Raw genomic sequence first — 21997 nt, forward strand, 5'->3', positions numbered from 1 at the left:
TTGATAGTTTATTATTTGTTTAATTGTAGGTAGATCCATCAGGCCCTTTAGCAACATTACGTAAACTATTATTATCTACTGAAAGTATAGCATCCCTAAAACGATGGGTCTTAGATCACTGGTGGGGAGTTATCCTTCTTTTTATTTGCGTCATTATTGTTCTGGTAAGATAATTCAAACTTATTTAACACTCTATAAACAGTTTCGCGTTCAATTTTGTATAATAAAGTCGTTATTTCGGTTTGCCTAGTATTTATTTTCGGCTAGAGATGAAGGCGAAGCCAGATCTCGAGTTGTTGCAGCCCTACAAAATATAAGGGGCTCTTCCCTTCACTAAATAATAATCGATTTAGAAACGCAAGGCCCTAAACTGTAGTTTCCGAGAACTAAAGCTGTGAAATCCAACTGCAAATATAAGATTCAATCTGTTTCGGTCTTGAATCAATGTTTAGAAATTAATAATAGCTTTTATTTGTGATGACGGCTGGCAACACTAATCGATCAGCCCTTTCTACCGAAGCGCAGTCTGTTGGAGCACGTGTTAATTTATTTGGATTAAGAAATACACTTAACCCAAGGTATTATAAAGTTAGGAGTGCGTGTATTAACGTGCGGCATCTTTCTTGTAGTGTGACGGTAGAACAAAGACTCCCTCTAGCGTTGTTGCTCTCCATGAACACGGTTTGCAGAGTTGCCAACTTCTCTCGTAAAAATCCCCTACACAGACCTGAAATTCTCCTTAAAACCAACAGAGTAGACCTAAGTAGCTTTGCTCCAGGTGCAATGCATATTACTGCATTGCAAGTGTGCATTATGTATTTGCATATGCAGGTACATAATGCACACTTGAGCAAAACATCATGTGACAAAGGGACTTGCTACGAATCTCGCCGCGAGAACAGTCTTGACTTTTGGAAGCTTCTACTGGTTGCTAAAACAATACAAACAGACTAAATTTTCACCTATCCTGCTAATTTCCTACTAAATTTTGGAGAAAACCCCTAAGTTGGCATCACTGCATCTTAGAGAAACCCAAGGATAGAGGGCATAGACAAAGGCTGATGGCGAAGTGTTGCAAACCGTCGGCACAATTTACGAAATTTAATGTGTTTTAAGTTTCGTGTACTATATAATCTCAATAAAATAGAAAATAATGTATATTTTTATTAATAGATTATTATTGTAAAGGCATTCGGTAAAAGAACAGAAGAAGGTAAAATGTTATCAGATCCCGATCACATATCAGAGAAGAACAAGACAGTATTTCGTTCGAATACAAACCACGCTGTGGCAAAGGCTCATGCACAAACGGTTGCATCAAATCACAGTATTGCAGCTGCTCTAGCACACACCGCTTGCAAACAGAGAACGACCAGTAATTTCGTCAAGACAAGCGTATCGTTTAGGAAACACGATCAACCCCTGTCTATGTCAGGAGCTGGTTGGGTTTGATCGTGATCAATTAAATAAACACCTGGGATTCAATTAATATAAAGTGGCATGCTCCAAATGTCCTCATTGGGAGATGACATCTGCCACTTCTGACACCACACGTTGTATATAACACTACAGTGAGCTGGAGATAGATGATGCTGTATAAGCGATGTGTATATTTACGACATTATTTTTTAATTTACGACAAAATATACTTTTTACGAACATTTTTAAAGGGGAAGAGAAAAAGAAAAAACAAATAAGAAAATAAAAACGCTAATTGCAACACTGCAATATTTTTGTTTGTTCATTTATTTATATATATAAATAAATAAATATATATATATATATAAACATATACACATATATATATATATTGTAATGAAAAACAAGAAGGAGAATGTGAAAACATTCCTATTGCCTTAAAATAAAGTCCCTCCTTGTACAGTGAATTGTTTGTAACACTGTACATATTTGTTCCATTGAAGAATCATTTTAGTTCGAAGGACACAAAGCTGTAAAATTGTATTGTTTTTAAACACTAATATGGATACTTGGAATTTGATATCGCTGAACAATAAAACAACAACGTTGATGACACATGAACAAACACATTATGACCCATCAGTATTCTAATATGACATGAATACAGTCAAATTTCGATTAGTGCATCCGATATTCGCACTAAATCGGGTGTGGCGCTAAACTGAAGTATCTCAAACAATAAGAACTGTGTATAGTAATGAGTTAAGTTTGAGTTTGGGAGTTTGCAAGGCATGTGATTTGATTACAACAATGACGTTTACAGTGCAAAATCGCTATTTAGGAGGGCGCTATAACGAGGTTTGGCTGTAAACGGGAGGTTAAAAGATTGTCTATATCAATTCTTTATTGTTAAATACTTGTCAACTTCATTATATAGCAAGATTTATTGTTTAACAATTTGAATTGTGTTTATTAAATGGTGATAAAATTTAAGTTTCCATTACATTATTTTTATATACAGTCAACCTCCCTATAACACTGTTGATAATTCCGTTTTATGTGAATTCCATGTTGTATGAGTCACTTAGATTTTACAAATACATGAGCCNATATACTATTTTGCCATATTTAATTAATTTGATTATCAAATATATATAATTAATGCAACTAACTAATAGACATCAATTAAATTGTAGAATATCTTAATTATTTCTAACGTTGTGTTTCATTATTAATTAGGACATTAGTACTTTACTCATCATTCCAAACTTCATTTTTAAAATGAAAAGAATTGTACAAGTCGACCCCCCCTATAACACTGTTGATAATTCCGTTTTATATGAATTCCATGTTGTACGAGTCGCTTAGATTTTACAAGTACGTATGCCGGGCTGTGAATGGCTCACATATTTGTAAAATTTAAGTGACTCTTACAACATGGAATTCATATAAAATGGAATTATCAATAGGGAGGTCGACTTGTATTATTATTATTGTTTTAAATAATAAATTAAATTTTAATTCATTTTCAGCATTACAGAGGGAGCTTGAAGAGTCTTAACACTGGAATTGTTACTCTATTAAATTATGGAAAATACGTACCACCTATTGTGTCTCACGTCACTTTGGCACACGAAATCGGCCATAACTTCGGTTCACCTGTAAGTATTTATTAAATTTTAATCGACTTTAAAGACGTTAAATAGAGGGAAAGTAATGAAATTTATACATTAAATGTTAAGAGATAACAATTAAATCGCTAAGTAAAAATCATGTAAGCGACTTTTATATACGCAGCATGATCCAGAAGACGATAATATATGCACACCGGGAGGTGATAATGGGAATTATATTATGTTTGCAAGAGCAACGTCGGGAGATAAGAGAAACAACAACAGATTCTCACCTTGCAGCTTGAGAAACATTAACGCAGTACTTAACACCAAAGCCAGGAGCCTGAAAGGTTGCTTCACAGGTATGAAGAAACAATACTTTACTTGTTTTGTATATGCGAAGGGAAACACTTTCTAAGAGAAGCTGAGGCGTTACGAACGTAAAAAAAACCACCAAACTCTGCGTGGCAAGGCCCGAACCCACGACATTTGTGGGCCAACAATGCTTTACACGTACACGCGCAGTTTTACGTGTTTACGTGTGTTGTTCATTGTCTCTTCTACCAACTTTTTCAGAACCTCAAGACGCTATATGCGGGAACGAAGTGGTAGAGAGGGGAGAAGAATGTGACTGCGGTTGGGAGGAAGATTGTAAAGAGCCGTGTTGTTTTCCTATGCGTAGTAATCCCCCACGTGATAAACCGCCATGCCATCTTAGACCCAACGTAGTTTGCAGGTATTCTAATCCAATTAATAACTCGTATACCCCTCCCCCCCCGCTTTACCGTCATTTGTAAAATTGGTGCAATATTTAAATGTTAATTGTTTTAGTGTAATGATCATTACATGTGTATTAAATTCTTAGCCCGAGTCAAGGACCATGTTGCACACACGAATGCAAAATTAAAGTGGGTGAAGAGTGCAGAGGTGATAATGGATGCAGGAGTGCCAGTTTCTGTGAATATCCTTTGTTAATGTTATTTAATATTGTTTAACGCAATTAAGTTATCATCGTATTTATTGCTTAATTAAAATTGAATTTCGGGCTTAAACTATTGTTTTGTTATAATTAAATTTAATATGAAAGAACAACTCATTTAACAGCGTAACAATACACTCTTCCGTAAGACGAATCTCAAATAAATCGTATAGCACCCGATATAGCGAACATCTTCGTTGGCTATTCATCTTTCGCAGTTCACTATATCGAGGGCCCACATACATCTACGTATAGAGGTATTACTCTTCTATGTAAATAAATACACATAGTCAAAGTCCGATTTAGCAACACAGCACTGAAATTGCTATTAATTAAATCGAATGTGGCGCTAAACCGAAGTATCTCAGACGATAAGAAGTAGGCATATGCGTAACGAAGTCAACACGGGTAGAAAGTCACGTGATTAGGTAGTCACAATGTCGTTTACAAAGCCGAATCGTGTCCGATGTATTTTTCCACTTAATACTAGAGAGGTTGCGGCCGACGTTTTAATCGCGAAAACGTGTACGTCGGACGTTCAGCGCCGCCTTCCGGTAAGCCTAGAAGTTTGACAATGGCGTTCGAGTATGATTCCACTAACGTTCCAAACGCCATTATCAAACTTTTAGGATTACAGGAAGGCGGCGCTGAACGTCCGGCGTACACGTTTTCGCGATGAAAACGTCGGCCACAACCTCGCTACTAACGAAGAAGTTCTGTTCGTTAGCGTTAAATCGAGGTTCGACTAGAAATCCTTTACATATACGAAAAAAATACATAGGTCTCTTCTTCATTGTTATTTTATACGACTTAATTGTCTGAGATACTTCAGTTTAGCGCCACATTCGATTGATTGTGTCGCTAAACCGAAGTATCTCAGACAATAAGTCAGCACAAGTAGAAAGCCATGTCATTCCCCACTGTTGTTAACAAAGAGAAAAATCGCACTCGAACCTCGATTTAACGCAGATTGGCGTTAAATCGAGGTTCGAGTAAAAAATCCTTTATACATAGAAACAAAAATATAGACATATACAGGCCTATTTCTATACGAATTGTTAGCTATTGTTTTAGAGTTATCTTTAAAGTTCTTATGAGTTGTTTATAAAAAAGAAAGAAAGAGAAGTAACAACAATAAGTCGAAGTTAACTTAGAAGAAACAACAGTTTAACACTGGAAGTTTACCAAGTTATCTCCTTGTGTGTTTCTGATCTCTCTCTTCACACGGGCAATTCTCCGGAGGATTCAAGAAACTATTCATCTAAGTTGCGATATAGCGGCATGTACACAAAGCCAACAAGATATAAAAAAAAAACATTGTGATGCGGGTAGTGTTTCCTGTATTTACTGTATAAAGAAACAAGAATTTTATTGGACTAACACTAATAATACTTCACTACCGGCATATTTATGATGAAGGCACACGTAGTGTATCTTAACACAGCAAATTCCCTCTGTAGATTCCAGGAATTTTTTTTCTTTTTTTTTTAGAAATTAAATAATATTTACTCGAAAATAAATGCAGAAATATGGCGGTAGTCTCTCCTCCATCGCTAGTAAACTAAAAAGAATTAATAATAATAATAAAAGTACAATAGGACTTCGATTTAACGCATCTTTAGCCAGTTCCAATTCACTTTACTTTCATTACGTAAACGCTTATTGGTTAACTTGGAACTCTCGTGTGAGTAAATCGAGTCTGGCGCTAAACCGAAGTGTTTCGAAGAAGAATTATACGCAGTAACGAGGTTTACAGACAATTTTGAGTATGAAAGGCACGAGTTTAAAAATTCAGATACAGAGAGATGGATGCTCTGTTTAATATTTACACATTCGCAAGTATACGATAGCTTTAGAAGCGCGCTATATCGAGGTATCTTTGAATTATTAAACATAAGACTTGCAAACCACGTAGACTTTCAAACTGAAAATTGTATATAGACCTCGTTAATGCGTTTAATCCATACAAGAGCGCTATATCGAGGTTATACCCCGATATAGCGCTTTCATTTGGATAACAATTACATTATTATTATTCTTATTTTTATTAAGAATGATTATATTGTTTATTGACCAAACCAGAGTGAAAAAATGGGTTTTAAAATGTCCAAATTTAGTTTATTTTCTTAAAATTATTTATATATTGATCTATAAATTTGTTATATTGCATTAGAAGATTTATAAAATGGTCGTGTTTAAAATTTTATATTATTTTTGAGGTTTTAAAACAAGAGAAATATGGGACAAACTAGGCCTAATAAATAAAATACTTTTTTTAGTATCCTTCTATCAGTCTAGCTCTACCTATTTACTATTTTTACAGGAAAATAATGGCATAAAGAACATTTTAAAAAATCCTTTTGACATGGAAATCATGAGATAACCTTTATTTTATGTACTAAACAAATATATATATAAAATCAAGAATATGTTTGGAATAAATCACATTCTTCCAACATTATACATACAGTATATAACTACTATATATGATTTTTAGACTGTCCCCGGCCAGTTAAGACATGTTTTTCTTCAATTAAATTATATATATTATTTATATTCATTATAATTTTCAATATAAACCTCAGTTTGTCATAGGAGTTATCTTTATAAATTTTTTTTATTGTTTTATACCATACAAAGAATGTGTACCTTGTATTAATACTATTTTTATTACTTAGCAGCATTTAAATTGATCTCCTTATAGAAAAATGTAAGTTTTCTATATTATTACTACATTTATATTAATGAATATACTGGAAGTATATTCAGTTTGTTAATTAGCGAGGTTGCGGTCGAAGTTTTCATTTCTAATACGTGAACGTCGAACGTCGAGCGCCGCTATCTTGTAAGCAGCGCTCGACGTTCGACGTTCACGTTTTAGAGATGAAAACTTCGGCCGCAACCTCGCTATTAATTTCTCTATAATTAACATAACATGTAATAAATTTGTTCTGAATGGAGCTTGTTGCACGTGGCACTAGACAATCATGATTGCCTACCTAGAAGAAATAGTATCCTGAAGAAACTGGAGCACCATTTTATGAAATGGTGGTCCAATTTCTTCCAAATAAACACTGGCAGCCAACCAGAAAGCCTGTTACGTCTGATGCCCTTTTATAACCTTTGCTATCAAGATATTGTGAAAGGATTTCAAGTGGTGCAAGGGCAACCAATAAGTGCCCTTTTGGGTACATGTTGTGGATCTTTGCAACGTGGCATCTTGCACATCGAGGAAGCCAACTAGAAAAGATGAATACCGATATATTCGTTCCAAACCACTTATACACATAAAAAAACCATAACTACTCTACAAAAATGCTTATCCAAGATGTAGGAATTACAAGGATGAAACTCCAACGAACTTTGATCTGGTTATTTATTAAAATAACGGTGACGATTAGAGAAGAATAAAATTAAAAGAATATAATTCACCATCGCCATCATCCTTTCTTGTACGAAAAAAATTCATTAACCTATAAAATTACGTAAAACCCTGAAAGTCACGAATCTTTGGCAGTATTTTATTAGCTTCCTCCTAAAGGAAAAGATATAAAATTAACGAAAAAAATAAAATGTTCAACTCTATTTTCTGGCGACTTTGTGCCAAACTGTTAAGATGGCCAAACTTTCTTTCCTGATATCCATCTTGTTCTAAGATTCCACTAGTAGATGCTGACTTTACTGTGTGAGCTGGTAGTACCAGATGTTATTTATAATCTGGCATAAACTGATGCTACTTTCCTGCATTTTTCTTTCTTTCTTATATTGTTTCAACCCCGTGAGATCTTCAGGATCTTCATGTTAAATAAAATTCTAATATCTTACAATTTTTTTAAGAAAATAAATGAAATATTTTAAATTATCTGCAATTTTATGTACACAGAGTGGTCCAAAAGTCGGTTAACTGTTGCGAATATATTTTTGTAACCAAGAACTCGGTTTATTGTTACCATATTAACGAGTATAACACGCGAAACAAAGCACGGTTAATTGATTTTTCGATCGCCCTGTATAATTTAATTTCTATCTAGGGTGGTCCAGAAGTCAGTTAACTAAAGATTAAATTACTTTGCAATTTTAAAATATAATCTTTCCATTAATTTTGTCCAAGAAGAGTACAGTTTGTGATTCATATTCGCTATTGTATACTGGAACATACAACTGAATATGGTTAACTGACTTTCGGACCACCCAGTAATTACTATATAACAATCATCTTTTAAATTTTATAAGGGGTGATCCAAAAGTCAGTTAACCGGTTCTTATTCAAATACTTTAAACGCTTAATGAAATGTATTTTTAATGCACCAATATCGTTCTAAACTCAGTTTACCATTGGTATGCCTGCAACGAACGAAACAGCAGCACAGTTAGCTGACTTTTGGGTCAGGCTTTAATAAAAAGTAATTTAGTTTATATATTAAATTTTATATATATTTTTTAAAAAATAAATTTAAATCCTTAACTAAAATACTGGGCAAGGGCCACACTGTCCTTCCTCTACTAACAAACCTAACAAAACAGTTTGCAACGACGAGTTCGTTTGTTATATGGGAGTAAGTCTACTAATTTTTCTACTTCATTTAAAAAAGAAATTAAGGAATGAATAATTAAAATATTCCTTACTTATTCAAGGAATGTACGGGTTCTATATGTATGGCGTATGGACTAGAATCATGCCAATGTAAAAGAAGCTTACACGATCCTTTAACGAAAGCCTGTGAACTTTGTTGCAAATTACCAGGAAACGATCATAGTTGCAAGTAAAGAAAACGTTGAATTCTTTTTTTAAAAAAAATGGCGTAATTAATAAATCCATATTAATTACTATTATTTTTCTTTACGTAGATCATCCTTTGAGTGGAATTCTTCACCGTTTGATGTGCCTGATTTATATGCCAAACCTGGAACTCCCTGCGACAATTATAACGGATACTGTGATGTTTTTCAAAAATGTCGTGAAGTAATTACAGTTAAATTAATTTTATTACACTTGAAATTATAGAAAATATAATATATTATTTGTTTAATTGTAGGTAGATCCATCAGGCCCTTTAGCAACATTACGTAAACTATTATTATCTACTGAAAGTATAGCATCCCTAAAACGATGGGTCTTAGATCACTGGTGGGGAGTTATCCTTCTTTTTATTTGCGTCATTATTGTTCTGGTAAGATAATTCAAACTTATTTAACACTCTATAAACAGTTTCGCGTTCAATTTTGTATAATAAAGTCGTTATTTCGGTTTGCCTAGTATTTATTTTCGGCTAGAGATGAAGGCGAAGCCAGATCTCGAGTTGTTGCAGCCCTACAAAATATAAGGGGCTCTTCCCTTCACTAAATAATAATCGATTTAGAAACGCAAGGCCCTAAACTGTAGTTTCCGAGAACTAAAGCTGTGAAATCCAACTGCAAATATAAGATTCAATCTGTTTCGGTCTTGAATCAATGTTTAGAAATTAATAATAGCTTTTATTTGTGATGACGGCTGGCAACACTAATCGATCAGCCCTTTCTACCGAAGCGCAGTCTGTTGGAGCACGTGTTAATTTATTTGGATTAAGAAATACACTTAACCCAAGGTATTATAAAGTTAGGAGTGCGTGTATTAACGTGCGGCATCTTTCTTGTAGTGTGACGGTAGAACAAAGACTCCCTCTAGCGTTGTTGCTCTCCATGAACACGGTTTGCAGAGTTGCCAACTTCTCTCGTAAAAATCCCCTACACAGACCTGAAATTCTCCTTAAAACCAACAGAGTAGACCTAAGTAGCTTTGCTCCAGGTGCAATGCATATTACTGCATTGCAAGTGTGCATTATGTATTTGCATATGCAGGTACATAATGCACACTTGAGCAAAACATCATGTGACAAAGGGACTTGCTACGAATCTCGCCGCGAGAACAGTCTTGACTTTTGGAAGCTTCTACTGGTTGCTAAAACAATACAAACAGACTAAATTTTCACCTATCCTGCTAATTTCCTACTAAATTTTGGAGAAAACCCCTAAGTTGGCATCACTGCATCTTAGAGAAACCCAAGGATAGAGGGCATAGACAAAGGCTGATGGCGAAGTGTTGCAAACCGTCGGCACAATTTACGAAATTTAATGTGTTTTAAGTTTCGTGTACTATATAATCTCAATAAAATAGAAAATAATGTATATTTTTATTAATAGATTATTATTGTAAAGGCATTCGGTAAAAGAACAGAAGAAGGTAAAATGTTATCAGATCCCGATCACATATCAGAGAAGAACAAGACAGTATTTCGTTCGAATACAAACCACGCTGTGGCAAAGGCTCATGCACAAACGGTTGCATCAAATCACAGTATTGCAGCTGCTCTAGCACACACCGCTTGCAAACAGAGAACGACCAGTAATTTCGTCAAGACAAGCGTATCGTTTAGGAAACACGATCAACCCCTGTCTATGTCAGGAGCTGGTTGGGTTTGATCGTGATCAATTAAATAAACACCTGGGATTCAATTAATATAAAGTGGCATGCTCCAAATGTCCTCATTGGGAGATGACATCTGCCACTTCTGACACCACACGTTGTATATAACACTACAGTGAGCTGGAGATAGATGATGCTGTATAAGCGATGTGTATATTTACGACATTATTTTTTAATTTACGACAAAATATACTTTTTACGAACATTTTTAAAGGGGAAGAGAAAAAGAAAAAACAAATAAGAAAATAAAAACGCTAATTGCAACACTGCAATATTTTTGTTTGTTCATTTATTTATATATATAAATAAATAAATATATATATATATATAAACATATACACATATATATATATTGTAATGAAAAACAAGAAGGAGAATGTGAAAACATTCCTATTGCCTTAAAATAAAGTCCCTCCTTGTACAGTGAATTGTTTGTAACACTGTACATATTTGTTCCATTGAAGAATCATTTTAGTTCGAAGGACACAAAGCTGTAAAATTGTATTGTTTTTAAACACTAATATGGATACTTGGAATTTGATATCGCTGAACAATAAAACAACAACGTTGATGACACATGAACAAACACATTATGACCCATCAGTATTCTAATATGGCATGAATACAGTCAAATTTCGATTAGTGCATCCGATATTCGCACTAAATCGGGTGTGGCGCTAAACTGAAGTATCTCAAACAATAAGAACTGTGTATAGTAATGAGTTAAGTTTGAGTTTGGGAGTTTGCAAGGCATGTGATTTGATTACAACAATGACGTTTACAGTGCAAAATCGCTATTTAGGAGGGCGCTATAACGAGGTTTGGCTGTAAACGGGAGGTTAAAAGATTGTCTATATCAATTCTTTATTGTTAAATACTTGTCAACTTCATTATATAGCAAGATTTATTGTTTAACAATTTGAATTGTGTTTATTAAATGGTGATAAAATTTAAGTTTCCATTACATTATTTTTATATACAGTCAACCTCCCTATAACACTGTTGATAATTCCGTTTTATGTGAATTCCATGTTGTATGAGTCACTTAGATTTTACAAATACATGAGCTGTTCACAGCCCGGCCACAGCACACATATTTGTAAAATATAAGTGACTCATACAACATGGAATTCGTATAAAACAGAATTGTCAACAGTGTTATAGGGGGGTCGACTGTATTATATATTATCTACTTTAAATCAATATATATTTATTTATATATAATTTTTAATGGAGTATTTATTGAAAGTTTATTGTTTTTTCTTCTATTATTTTTTTAAAAAAATTCTATAAGAAATATAGGGAGGAAAAAAATATACATATATATATTTATGATGTTAGAATTTGTATATTAAATTCAGTCTTTTAGGACTTGAAAAAAAATGTTAAAAATGAAATAAATAAAAGATATTTGTATGATAGTGTTTTCTAAAAAACAAAAATGAAATTTTTCAGTTGAGATATTCTTTAAATATATATTAATTCACTTAAAACATCGAACAAGATTTAATCAAGTGAAGTCAAAAGTGCAAAATCTTGGCATGTAAACACTTTTAAAGCATCCTCCAAAAAGATAGGGATTTAAGTAAGATTAAAGACAGGAAACTGAAACTGAATATGAAATTATAAAACATTAAATTAAAAATTTAAATGGTTAAAAGTATTTGCCGTTATTCTTCTGGCATTCAAATTGTGTTTTCTGAAAGTGTGGTTATTCAGAAAGAAAAGAAGAAAAAAAAAGTATATAAATATATATATATAAAGCTTGTTTTTTATTTATTCTAAACATGTAATTCTCTTACAGAAAATTTAAGCAAGAAATGTAAGAGAATTTCCATTCTTCAATATATAAAAAGAAACAGTTATTAAGAAACTAACTGATACAATTATTTCCTATCTTTAGACTAAAAATGCAGATGGTATTTGATCTTACACTCTGCATCAATCTCTTTAATTATATCAATATAAATTATTCTTCAATATACATATATATTTACAGTATATTCGAATAATTCTAAATACTGTCAAATTGTAGAATTTTTTCTGAGCAGACATTCAAAAGCTAACATTACAAACAAAACTTTACAGAAATTTGCTAGCTGGCTAAGCAATTAAAATTATAAATTCCCAGAGAATAATTCATAAGAATTGGCTATGGAAATACATATAAGATCCATTCTGCCAAACTAATTTGTACAGAATGCTAAATAACTTTTGTAACATTGTTTTTGTATGAATTATATCTTGCTTTAGTGAAACAGTTTGCTGTGCTGCCTTAGATTAAAAAAAAAACAAATTAAGAAACAAACAAGACAGAATAACAAACCTGTGAACACAGAACTTGCTGCATTAGTGTGTAGAGGAATCATATATCTGATTTTCATTCATTTATCTGATAAAAATACAGAAAAAAAAAATACAGTTAACTATTCACATTGGTGATATATTTTATATAAATTTAAATATAATGCTATACATATATATTGTATATTTTCTATCAACGAAAAGAGAAGAATATTCTGCATTACTGTATAATCTTTAACTGTAATAATTATTCTGTTTAAATTTAATTTCAATTATTTATTAAAGTGAAATAAATTCTCACTTATACTCGGTTGGATTTATCTTGAAAGAGCTTCCACAAAAAATTGTTACATACATTTTATACTTACATTAATTTATTATAATAGGAGCACTTCTCATCTGAAAAAGAAATTCTGCACAGGGTGATTCAAAATGTCTCCATACACTGAGAATTTATTACATAGTCACACAGTATAAGTCACAAGATATAATCTATGTGGGTAACATTTTAATTGAATACACATAAAAATGCAGGTTAGCATATTTAATGTTAAATGCAGAGTCATATTAAGCACTGGTAAGGCCCCAGTCCAATTTCTTTGAATAAAACATAAATAATAGTAATGAGCAGTGAGACGAGGCCTTTGGCTGCAGCTCTGCATTAATATGGCCCTAATTAGAGGCAGGTAGTCTGTATTCTGTATGGAAACTTTTGACTCACCCTTTATATAGAAACTCATAAATTTCTTTAAAATATATGCAAATAAATAAATTATTGCAATTTTACTGATTACTTTCAAGAAATATATATATATATACATTTATTTAACTAAATATAAGCACTTTATCCTAAAATATGGTATATAAAACTTAATTATTTGGTAATAAAAATATATTAATTTAATTCACATATCTTTAATAAAAATTAATCTTATATATTTTCATATGTTTCACATCTTTTCAAAAATACTAATCCTTAATTTTTTATATAAAAGAATATATAATATATATATATGTATATATTTGAGTTCTGGTGGTAATATATACCTTCTAATCACAATTAAGCATTTATATACATGAACAAAACAACAAGAGCTAACATTCTTTGTGATATTGGTAACTATTTTATACTAAATGTGCCATCTATCATATATATATACATATAACTCTTAGTTTAGGAAAGGAATGATGATATGAGATGATGTAAAATGTACATAATATTCTTGCCAATGGGCTTTAAATGCCAAAGAAATATATGTCGGATATATATTAATGTCAAATCGTTTCCAGATAATTGACTCATAAGCTGTGTTCTGTTTGACTGGTGATATTGCAAGTTGATTGTGAATGATACTGATCTATAAGCTCAGTGGGTTTTCGAATTTTTGAACTGTTTTACTGATAGGTATGTGCTTCTACCACTCCAAGGGAACACATCTCTAGACTTATGTGTGGTCAGATGTATTTGATATAAAGAAAAGTTTGTATCCCATGATTGATTGTATGAAAGATATATTATCAAAGTGTGTGAACTGTTCGGTTCATTGTATAATTGTCAAGTTTTGAATTGGATGCTGTTGTAACATCTAATTATCACATGTATATAAATGTAAAACAAACAAAACAAAAAAAAAAACATTATTATAGATTTGTAAAACTAAAAATTGAATAATTTTGTATAAAAATTAAGTTTGTCGAGTGGAAAATTGTCATTTTTATTATGTTCCATGCCAAAATGGATATAAATTAGGGATTATGTAATGCATAATATATGATAATTGATGTTTGTTTTAATTATATTAATATTAACAGATTCCCAATAGATGAATTAACAATTACAGTATCAGATGAATTAATACATCATATATACAATAAATTCTTTACCTTGTAATATTTTACTGAACCATAATGGGAGCATTAGTTAATAAATTAATATAACATTTCCAATTGGTAAGATCTATGGGGAATGTGTTAATAAAATATTTTGAAAGTTGATCTATTTTCTGTATAACAAAATGTCATTTTAATATACTTAACAATTGTTATTTTTCCTTTTTTTTTTTACATTCTTTTTAAAGGGTTTTATAATGATGCCCAAATCACATGCCCATGAAAGAAAAATATATATATATATATGGAAATCTAAACTGAAACCAAAATACTTGACAAATTTCTATTCCAAACATGGGCAATGTACAGTAAAGTGGCAAATATTGTTAGTATTTACTTGGTTAAATAAATACTGTTGATGCTGTAATTTAGTGATTTAATTATTTCGAAAAATAAAAACAATTGTTTCTAAATATGCATTTTTTATAGTTATTTATAATAATTCTAAAACATTATTTTTTCAATTTTGCTCACTATGTTTATCAGTCTATCAATAATTTTAGGATGGATTAAAGAAACAAGATCTAAGCAGTGATTTTGACTTATTTCTGCTACAGCCATGTTGACTATGCAGTTGATCTAGCAATTAAACATGAGCCATTGTTAACAAAGATCAACTGCTTGCCTTTACACCACTAAATCTTCATTTTACATAAGGAATTGGTATCATTAGGATTGCCAGATTTCTATAACCAGAATAAAGGACAGTAAAATAGGAATTAGAATACCATCCTCCAACTTTCACTCCACCTGGCCCACCAGTAGCCGGGTGAATAAAATCACCGAACACTGGTACTTAGTCGTGGGTTTGTGCCTCGAAAACTGGATGGCTCTGTGGAGTTTTCCAGGAATTCTTCACGTTAGTAACACCGAAATAGGGGCTAGTTCTCACAGAAAGTCTTCCCATAGACATCACCATAATATGTCCTATTGCATTACACAAATAAAGCAAAACGCTCTCCTGTTATGGGCAGATTTAGAGGTATGTGCAGAGCAAACTGTATCCCCTTCTGAGGATATTTTCCAAGTAAAGCCAGGTGCTTGGCATATTGTTTACTTTCTGCATTCCTTCTAAAGATTTCCGGATTCTTCTGGATTTAAAAGTTATAGTTTTGATGTAGAATTTAAATTATCTAATAATAAATCATACCTTTCTATGGAGAAGGATGCAGAGCCGTGCGGTAAGATAAGGGGGAAGGCAACTGCCTCAGCTACCAAATTGGAAGAGATACTAAAAAGGCATCATAAAGTTTATAGAAATATAAGTACATTAGCACCGATCTTAAGGAAGATTTATAAAGGTTCTCTTTAATTTTACGGTACATCGTCATTCGGTTCACTACACTATGATATATGTTTGTTGAACCCTCCATTGATGTTTTCTAATAAACGGACAGTGAAAAGATTTCTAACAGAATCATAATGAATAGGTTTTATTGGACACGTGTAGAGTAATTGGCATATTAAAAAGAGTGTAACGAAACTTCATGCCAATATTTTGATAGTTTATAGGGTCAAAAATAATTTTAAAATCCTCTACGAACGTTTTACAAATTCTTGTAAATACTCAAAAAATCTTAAAATGGATAACGCTTTGTTTACATTTATTACATTGTGCCTACTTAGCCACTATGCATTGCGGTGATAAGTGTTCTGAACGTTAGCTGATGATGTAACCACGATACAGGTTGTAACGCGAAGTCATAGAAGTACAGTAGACCCCTATAACGCGGGTTCCTATAACGTAGATTCCTATAACGCGAAATTCGTATAACAAGGAACGTATCTACCGCGTTATAGGGGGTCTACTGTATTAGAGAAGAAAGATGATCATACAAGAATCCACAAACAAAGATATTATTTTAGAAAAAGCTGAAAATTTAAATTTAAGAAATATTTGTGTTATTTGTAAAAATGAAACCTCAGGAGCTCAAAACTGTTCAGTGTTACTTGCAAGCTCTGTTTAAGATAGAACAGTATTAATGCTGAGAGAGAATGTGCCAAATCCAATCTAGAGAAACAGGCATATAAAATGATTTCACTATCCAACTTAAAATTTCCTGCAGTTGAAACTGGTTTGAATGTTTTAGTTAGGGTACCTGATGTTGATAGGGGACGTGCAGCTCCAGAAATGTTTCAGCTGTTATTACGAGCATTATTAATCCATCAAATCTCTATCAGTTAGGAAACAAGGAAGGTCTTCTTGATCGACTTTATGCTCGTAATGAATTTACAGTTTCTAAGACACTTTATTAACATTCAGGACGTACCCTCAACTTCATTAACATCCAGAACTTGTGGTGGCTTGTAACCATAATAAACCCGTCGCACAGTGGTTTTTAGAAAATTTCTAAAAGAATTTCGAATTTTTACAGCTGATTTTCCCTATGCTCGAGTCAAACTTACGCCATGAAGCGATTGCAGCACTCGAAGTGGCAGAAATATTTATTACGCCAGTATTGTATTATTATAGTTATTGGCAGCGCAATAACAAGTATATCTATCGACTCTGATCAAACCTTCAATGGGCTCTTAGTGCCCGCAGGGCGGAAAGAATTTTAAAAAATAGTCTTTATATTGAGAATATAAAGGTGCGTTCGATAATTCTCCACTAGATCCATTGACCTGTTCGATAACGCTGACAGATGTCTTCGTGGATACACTTTTCCCACGTTTTAACCCCCTCGAAACCTCCTTTAACCACCGAAATTTAATAGCATTGATGCCCTTTAAACAGAAGATACCGTGCCAAATTTTGTTTCTTAATCATTACCCCTATTCTGAGAAATTAAACGAAATAGACCAGCACGCACTCAAACAAACTTCCGAAGCATTCGACACAATACATTTTATCGTCTTCGAGTGCGAATCGCCGTCCGTACAAATGCACCAGACACTTGGTGCAACAGAAACATTGACTGTGCCAAAGTTTGTTGCCATACGGTGGTAACAATTTGATGGCACTCGACACAAGTTGAACCGAACTTTTGTTGGTAACAGCTGTTGCATTGTATGTCGTTACCTATTTCAACGAAACCTTCGTTGCATACGAGGTTAGCGCAAGCAACGCAGCGAACACACTTTTTGTGCCATTGCTTGTCTCCGTACGTTAGCATTTTTGTACCTAAAAATTAAATTTTAAATATATTTTTACGTCGATTTTAAATTACGAGAATATCCAAATGTTCCTTTACCAGCTCGAAATATTTGGCCGCATTTTTCGCATCTGGAAGCGAAAGCTGCATCGTAACACGCTTCGTAGTAGATTTGGATATTTTTTTCCAGGCGAAAGATCTTTCTATCAACGGAATAGCCTATGGCATTTATTGCAGACAAAGCATTCTTCGTGTCAATGTTTATCTTTGTAGAAAAGATTCTGAAAATAATTTTTTTTTTATTTGTTAATATCTTACCTTGGAATGTACTCCTATTGTTCTTCCACATTCCATTCGTGGCAAATATGCATTCGTGGGTGAAGAATGTACGATCCTCCCTTAAAATTTTCTGGCTAGTTAGAAATTATTCGCATTTCAAACGGAAAACATGATTTGGGTGCCAATATTTTGACATTAATTTGGTGCATTCTTCAAAAATCAGCTGAAAATCCAAGAGTACGATATTAATTTTTTATTCATGAATTTAAATATTCTCTTTGCATTCCAGACGAATTTCGTGCTACTCACGCACACATTTACAATGATCGCAGATAGCTCTAACACAGGGCTTCTTAAACTTTTTTTATTCACGACCCCATTTATGATTGTGATTTTTTTCGCGACCCAAAAAAATATAAAATAAAGATATATACAAATTTGCAAAAACAATAATGGTGTACCTGTACTACCACAGTTCACTCTTGTGTTACAATGAAACAAAGACAACTGAATACACTGAAAAGCGACAACACTACACTAGTTCACACTACAATCAGTGTTGCTGAATCATTGTCTCGCTGCACCAGGAGTGACACAAAGCGCAACTCATGAAACCTATGACACAAACCATGCCATTTTCAAACTCTCACAAATTATTTTCAGTATTTTGCATTAAAATCTCGCGACCCCAAGATTTCGCTAAGAGACCCCAATTGGGGTCGCGACCCATAGTTTAAGAAGCCCTGGGGTCGTATTCTGGTCACCGTCTCTAGTCTCTCGTCTCTCACAAGCCGGTCGCTGATTGGCTAGTAATTTGGATTAGCCAATCAGAGGCCGTCTTGTGAGAGACCAGAGACCAGAGATGGCAACCAGAATATGGCCCCTACTCTAACAGAAAAACAAAGCTAATTATTGTGGCATTCTTAATCTTTATTCACTTACATATTTCGAGTGCCTACCTCCAAGCGTGAGGTTTATAACCCGGGCATTGACTCTTGCACTTTACACACTGTTGTCTTTCGTCCATTTCTACGGTTAGTGGACCTTTTTTAACGAAAAAGTACAAGAAATAAAGACTTAAAAGCCCACAAAATAATTTTCCAGCATCAAAAGAAATGATTTCTATTTACAAATGTTAATTTCTAATATTTTGCAATTATTCATAAAGAAAAATACAATAGCATTATATTATAAAAATCATCTATCACAAAAATCCGCCATGAAACAAATAAGTGAATCTCGTTTGAAATGGGCGAGGCGTCACCCTCATTGTGGCCAAAGAAAAATACCCCGTTAATGTCCAATGGACGGAGAATCAAAAGAAAAAAATGCCAATTAATGTAAGAACTGAAGATAAATTACAACGACTTTTAATTTCGATGTGTTTCAAAAATATTTCAGAAAGAATTACAGGTGATACGAATGAAAATAAATCAAATTTCAATAAATATAATATGGATTTTTTAAATAAATAAAGCATTTGTCGATTAAAGTGACTTTAAAACAACAGTTAAATAAAACGAGTAGATCGTATTGGGTCTGTACCAGTAGCGCGTTGTAGCTTTATGGGAACCCCAAGAAAATTTGTATTAGGGGCCACACGTACAGTGTTGACTTCAGACATCTTTCTTATGTAGAAACATTTTCTTATAAAAGATTGGTTTGGAGCCCTCTGTTGGTAAAGGTCCCGGGAAATTGCCCTTTTTGCCCATACGATAACGCGCCACTGGCCTGTATAATCGACAACAAAGTCGTAAAACTATCGATCAATATAATTTGTTTAGAATTGCTAAAAAGAAAATTCGATAACTTGCCGAAATTCCTTCGTCTCTTCTCTCCATGGCCTTTTATGGAATGTTAGAACAATAGGAACGTTTTTCTTTTCTTACAAAACAATCTACGTTAATTATTGTTGCAGCCGATGAAACTATCGTGACGTAACAAGCGTGTGCATTAAGACATTTTCCACTTCAATTGTGAATTCGGTCAGCCCCACAATGGACTTTATTTATGGGCTTTCTTAATGCCCATAGGAAAGGGAAAACTTTAATGCGATTTTTACATAGACTCAAAAAAAAGACGAAACATTAATTTGTGATTTTGACATTTTAAATAAAAAATGAAAATTTATTTCAGAGAAATTTGCTGTTTATCGAAGACAAGAGAGATAAAGAACAGGTGGATTCGTCACGTGATGCTTTTGCTTAAATGTGCCCACTCCGCCTGAGCGCTAAAGTAAAAATTTGTTTCTCTGAATTGTCAAAATACCAATATATTGTACTCGGAGCAAAACTATTTTGGAGAAATTGTTTCAGTATTCAGGGGGATTTCGGATCTGTTTAGGGAGTTTTCTTGATAGAAAGTTGTCAAATCTGTCGCGGGAGAAAGTGGCGTGATCCTTTTATATATAGATCACAAAATGGGAAATAACCATTCTTATCAGCCATTTTCTAATCCTGTGCAAGGCGCATACGCAGTATTCGGCTAGAAGAGGCGAGCCGCCATAAATGCCAAACTCCGTTACATATTTGCGAGAACCAGAAATTCGTTCTCGCCAGCGAGATTTCTCGTTTCTCGCTGGCGAGAACGAATTTGTGGCGAAATATCTGACTGAGTTTGATATTTATGGCTGCCCGTCATAATAGTGATAAACGCTTTCGATTTAACGAGAACGAGAAACGTCATCACCTCTTTTCGCCACATATTCTCGCTCGCTTGCATGTGTATAGTTGCACCCTTAGTCTACTAAGCTTACTTAACCTATTAAGTAAGCTGGATGGGCGAGCGGACAAGGTGTCACCGTGCCGCACTGAAGCCCTTGAATCGAATCCGGACGGGTTAAAAACACAGAAGAATTTTCCAAAGAGTGTCCATCCTTCACCATCCGGACGCCCCACTATGGGTTCTGGCAGAATCCATACAGGTACTCGCTAAAAAAAACCCTCATTTATGCATAAACACTCTTCATATCTTCAATGTATGCCATGCACAGAGCGGTACAAAATATTCTCGGGTGCGTTAACTGATTGCACGACGAATTTTTGCCTTAAGAGTTTCAATATTTTGTGGACGAAAAGTGTGATGTACTAAACGATCTTCAAACACCACATTCTTGCGCCGCTCCATTCATGGCACACTTTGAAGATGTGAAGCGTGTTTTCTGAATGAAATAGAGCAAAGAGAGTATAAAACGAGTCTCACTTGCGTGATGTCATCTTCAAAATATAAATGGCAAATTATGCTGTTTGAAATCTTGTACGTAATAATTTGTTAATAATCTAAAAGTTATTCGTCTATTTTTATTCCTGTCAGATCCTGTATTTACTCTAAGGGAAAAAAATCCCAGGAATTTTGAGTATGGTTCGTTCTGGTTACATCGAACCAAGGGTCGTATTCTTGTCACCGTCTCTGGTCTCTCACAAGCCGGTCGCTGATTGGCTAGTCATTTGGATTAGCCAATCAGAGGCCGTGTTGTGAGAGACCAGGGCCGTGTTCAGTAACGCAGAACAACTAAGAATTCTGAGTGGCTTAGTGGGCGGAGCTAAGAATTCTGAGTGGCTTAGTGGGCGGAGCTAAGAATGTTCTGACAAGTGAGCATTATTAAACGACTATTCTTTGTTAGACAGCTNACCTTTTTCAGAGGGAGGCCCTAAAGAAAAGTGTAGGTTAATTATTTCAAACTAGTATAAAATCATTTATAAATTAATAAATTAAGAAAATTACAAATTAACATTGAAATAATATACTGTATCGCTTCCATATTTTTGAACTCCAAATTAAAGACCCGGAATATAACGTGATAAAAGCTTGTCATCGAATATTTTTATAACAAAACTAATTATTTAAAAAATAATAATAATTATGAAAAATATACAATTAAAATACACAAATCACTTACCCGGAACGAAGAAAATACAATAAATTATGACAATTTTCTATTTATAAATTTATTTAG

General features: G+C 33.4%; 1 protein-coding gene and 1 pseudogene across 1 annotated transcript in view; one reads left to right on the forward strand and one right to left on the reverse strand.

Moving 5' to 3' along the window:
• Positions 1–11483, forward strand: part of LOC111627483 — a 146572-nt gene extending 135089 nt beyond the window's left edge. Inside the window, exons 18-28 of the mRNA XM_023371062.1 lie at positions 630–831; positions 1174–1446; positions 2952–3080; positions 3217–3394; positions 3609–3768; positions 3898–3993; positions 8486–8567; positions 8647–8774; positions 8860–8974; positions 9048–9182; positions 10192–11483. Coding sequence (XP_023226830.1) covers positions 630–831; positions 1174–1446; positions 2952–3080; positions 3217–3394; positions 3609–3768; positions 3898–3993; positions 8486–8567; positions 8647–8774; positions 8860–8974; positions 9048–9182; positions 10192–10470 — 1777 coding nt within the window. The 3' untranslated portion in view covers positions 10471–11483. The remainder of the gene's footprint in view (positions 1–629; positions 832–1173; positions 1447–2951; positions 3081–3216; positions 3395–3608; positions 3769–3897; positions 3994–8485; positions 8568–8646; positions 8775–8859; positions 8975–9047; positions 9183–10191) is intronic.
• Positions 11484–16997: 5514 nt separating this feature from the next.
• Positions 16998–19883, reverse strand: LOC111627491 (annotated as a pseudogene).
• Positions 19884–21997: the final 2114 nt, after the last annotated feature.

This window comes from Centruroides sculpturatus, unplaced genomic scaffold (genome assembly GCF_000671375.1).
Source record: "Centruroides sculpturatus isolate CEXI.00-Female unplaced genomic scaffold, Cexi_2.0 scaffold1, whole genome shotgun sequence".
NCBI classification, from domain to species: Eukaryota; Metazoa; Arthropoda; class Arachnida; order Scorpiones; family Buthidae; genus Centruroides; species Centruroides sculpturatus.